At 38.9% G+C, this 4,048-nt stretch overlaps 1 protein-coding gene across 1 annotated transcript in view; it reads right to left on the reverse strand.

Annotated features, from left to right (window-relative positions):
• Positions 1-2,332: 2,332 nt before the first annotated feature.
• Positions 2,333-4,048, reverse strand: part of ONECUT1 (one cut homeobox 1) — a 55,655-nt gene continuing 53,939 nt past the window's right edge. Inside the window, exon 2 of the mRNA XM_006898242.1 lies at positions 2,333-2,664. Within this exon, the coding sequence (XP_006898304.1) occupies positions 2,375-2,664 (290 nt within the window). The 3' untranslated portion in view covers positions 2,333-2,374. The remainder of the gene's footprint in view (positions 2,665-4,048) is intronic.

Genomic DNA, 4,048 nt, shown 5'->3' on the forward strand with positions numbered 1-4,048 from the left:
ACAACAACATATCTATATATTATATAGCTATACTCCCTCTCCCCTCCTCTACCCCTACATTTTTAGAGAGGAAGAAAACATTAATCATATTTTTCTTTTTGTTCATGTAATTGGTAAGATATTTTTTGCAAATATGAAAAGGGGTCATTTAAATGGTCTTTTTAAATAACTGAACTGCAATTGTGTCATAATAGAAGGAAAATTTTTAAGCTGGAATTTGGGATTAAATAAAAAAAAATAACTAAGACAAAATATGTCAAGGCAAACATGTGGGCTGTTTCACAAAAGAAGTATATGTTCCTTTTCTCATTCGACAGCAGACATGAAGGACACAGAAATGGCTTGTTGGTTTTACTTCACCTCTCCAGGTACCTGTCTCTTTAGACCTAAACAAAATGCAGAGATTAGTCTGAAGGAACTATGTTTTGTGTCAAGATGGTCTTTTCTCTTTTTTTTTTTCACTGACATGTTATTTGAACCTCAATAATGAACTTATTGAGGTATTATTTAATTTTCTAATTTTAGCTAATGTGGTAATTAACCACGAGTACCCAACTTACAATTCAACTGTACTTAAGAGACTTTTTCTAGGAATCACGTGACTCATGGGTTAGTTACCATTAGGACAATTTAATTATCTTATTTTTGTGTTAATTTTTATTTCTGCAGCCCTAACTAAATGTTCTGGGATAAAAAACAAAATTTGAACTTTTGTATTTAGAAATTTAGGGCTAGTGTTTTCATTTTTTAAATCTGTCCCTGTTAGAAAGTGGAGTCTATGTTTTAAAATGTCCAGCTTAATGCAGTAGCAAGAAAGAATGTAGTACACTCTGGATACTATGCTTGGACATGTAGCTTACTATCTAAAGGATCAAGTCTTGTTTTCCACTAGAACGCCGGGGTTTTTTTCCATGTAGTTTTCCAACTTCCACCATTTCTAGAAAATATCTACTGGGATTTCCCCCCCCCTTTTAAATTGATATCCAAATCATAAAATATTGGAGATTGGCAGCAAAGCCAGTTTGCTTACAAATACTGGGTAGCTCATTTTTAACAATAATGCTGATCTGCTCACTTTGTCTATTTTGAAGGTATTCTAAAATGCTGTTTGGTGCCAAATATAGAAAACAAGTTTAAGTCAAATTAATGTAAGTTTGGAGTCGCTTAATTTTCTTTGTTTTAGTAGCCTTTTACTAAAATGCATTAATTTGCACTAATTTTCTAGCTTCATTTTCTGTCTTGCTAAACTTGGTATTCTCATTCTCTAGATTTCCTTAGCTATGAAGAGATCATGGGAACATGTCCATATCTCTACTTAAGTGGTATTTATGGGTCCTAAAGGGTGTGTACGATATGAATACACGCACGTGTGCATGGCATTGACGTCTCTGCCAGTACCTCAATGGCGTCCCTGAAAGCTACATTTTTTCTTGCCAGTTCTGAAAATTAATATTTCAAATGCTTCTAGAGTAAAAAATAATAGTCATGATTCTATATGTCAAGTGTATTACAGCTAGATCAGTTTATACGTATAACTTTACATAGTATTTTGTGTAAAAATAGCTTTGGTTATTAAAATCATTGCAATAAAATACCTGCACTATTATGTGTGTTCTTTGGTACCTAGGTGATTTTTTTGTTAAATGGATGGACTCTTGTTTCATTTCTTAAAAAATATCTGAACATTCCTTAACAAACAAAGAGAATGCACTGGTTTAGGTGTCATTCATATTTCCTTTGCTGGGTTTGAATCTGCGTTTATGTAGGTTGTAGGCCTGGCAGGTTCAAACGCTGGGCTAGACAAGCACAACCACACTCCTCATCCAAAAAACTCAGATAATCCCACAATCTGTTGGTTGGACCCTTACAGATCAACCTTTCCTGAAGACCTGCCTTGCCTAAATCCCTAACCACTGGTGGTGGTGGGGTGTGTGTGTGTGTGTGCGCGCGCGCACATGTGTGCCCACACGTGTGCACAGTACTGAGACACCATACACCTTTGTGGTACAGTGGAACAGATGAGAAAGTCAGATCTTAAAAAGATGTCCACTCAATGACTCCAAACCACTATCCTCCAAGCCACTAAACAGCCAAGCACAGCAAGAATGATGATAAATTGGAGGTATGAGATCCAGTGGTGTTTTCTTGCTCATAAATTTCCTTGCCAAGCCATCACCCCGCTGAAGTGTGTGTCTCCAAACAAAGTCAGGATACAGTTGAACTAAGTCTTTGGTTTCTTTGGACTATAAATAACACTTTTTTTCTTCTTCAAATATTCTAAGTATAAACCTGCTATCTTGAGGTCCTGGTCTTTAAAAACTTTCTTTTATTTATTTAAAGCTTTTCCACCGAGGTTTCAGTCTGTGGTTATTCTTCATGCTTTGGTACAAGTGCTTGATGAAGATGAGTTGCCTGAATTGGAGCTGCCCTCGTCTTGCCACTTATCCAGACTCCTCCTCCGAGCATTCATGAAGAAGTTGCTGACGGTGCTCAGCTCTAACCCCAGCTGCTGGGAAATGGTGATTTGTAATTCTTTGGATGGACGCTTATTTTCCTTGAATATTGCATGTAGAGTTCGGCGCTGGACATCTGTGAAGACCAGCCTGGGCTTTTTGGGTGTGTTGCCTCTATCCTTCCCATGTTCTTGCTCTTTCCTTTTGCATGCTGCAAAGAAACACAGAGTGTGTTAACAGACCATGTGGGAGAATCAAGAGTAGAAGTGTGGGGGTCAATAGGATTTGTTAGCTATCCTCGTGGGATGCTTTCTGCCTGTTGGCCCACTGCATAAGCTCCATGATGAGCTGGGAGGGAAGTGTAATACAAGGATGGAGAACTAGGATGCAGTTAGGGGTCTTTGAGGTCTAGGCTTACGATTTTGGAACCCACCTTTGATGAGTGTCTGATCTTTAATTTTTATTTAACGCCACCTGGGCCTTAAATTCCTCATCTGTAAAGGAAAATCCAAGATCAAACCTCCAACCATTACATTCATTCTGACTAATAATGACCCCATAGGACAGAATAGAAATCCCAACATGGTCTCCAAGGCTGTTGGTCTTATGGAGGCAGACTACATCACTTTTCTCACCAACAAGACTGATTATTGCTGTTACACACACTTGAGTGAGAAGGGACTCATAGCTAATCCTCCAGCATGTTCTCAGATGCTTTAACATTTAGGAGGAATCTGCCCATCTTTCTCCTGTGGAGCAGTTGGTGGGTTCGAACTCAATGCCTTTAGACTGCCGGCATAACTCCTTACCACTCGATCACCAGAGCTCCCTTCAGGACTGGATAGGGGTTTGATCGGTTTGATTGACCATCTTTAAGGTTAACAGACAAGTATTGTAATCACAACACAACCTGGGCCCCTTGTAGAAGGAAGAGTCTGGTTAAATAAATTTCTAATTTAGATTCTATCTCTTCATGTGCAAAACAGGTTCCAGAATACCTACCTTGATGAGTTGGGATAAGGATATGTGGAATAGTCTACACAGAAGTTTATCTAAATGGAGATCCTTTATAGATAGATAGCCTTATCATTTAGAAGTGGCTATAGCCTTCAAAAGGTTTACAGCCTGGTGGTGGTAAAATGAACTCACACTCAAACTCAAAAATCACTGTTGAGTTGGTACAGAAGGTTTCTGAGACTGTAAACCATCAAGGAAGGCACGTGCCCATCTTTTTTCCTGGGGGAGTCCCTGTTGTTATGTGCTGTTAAATTGGAACTGACCCACAAATAACCCTTCAGCACAGTAAATTACATGGGAGGAGAGTGTCCATCTTTCTTCTACAAAGCAGCCCGTAGATTCGAATGTCACACCTAAGACTAAGCCACCAGAGTTCCTGGGGAGTCTCTGGTGACTCAACTTGTCAGAAGCATGTAGCCTTTGAGTTAGCAGCAAAATACACTGCTCAATTAAAACAGATGAAGGAGAAAACTGTTTAAAAGGGATATATGATTAGGTATTATTGTCATGGCAGGAGCCCAGAACGAAGGCTGCATAGTGGAGTGGACCTGGGGGTAGGGATTGTAAAACAATGAAAG

Source organism: Elephantulus edwardii, unplaced genomic scaffold (genome assembly GCF_000299155.1).
Source record: "Elephantulus edwardii isolate Elephantulus edwardi_28Jun2011 unplaced genomic scaffold, EleEdw1.0 scaffold00225, whole genome shotgun sequence".
Classification (NCBI taxonomy): Eukaryota; Metazoa; Chordata; class Mammalia; order Macroscelidea; family Macroscelididae; genus Elephantulus; species Elephantulus edwardii.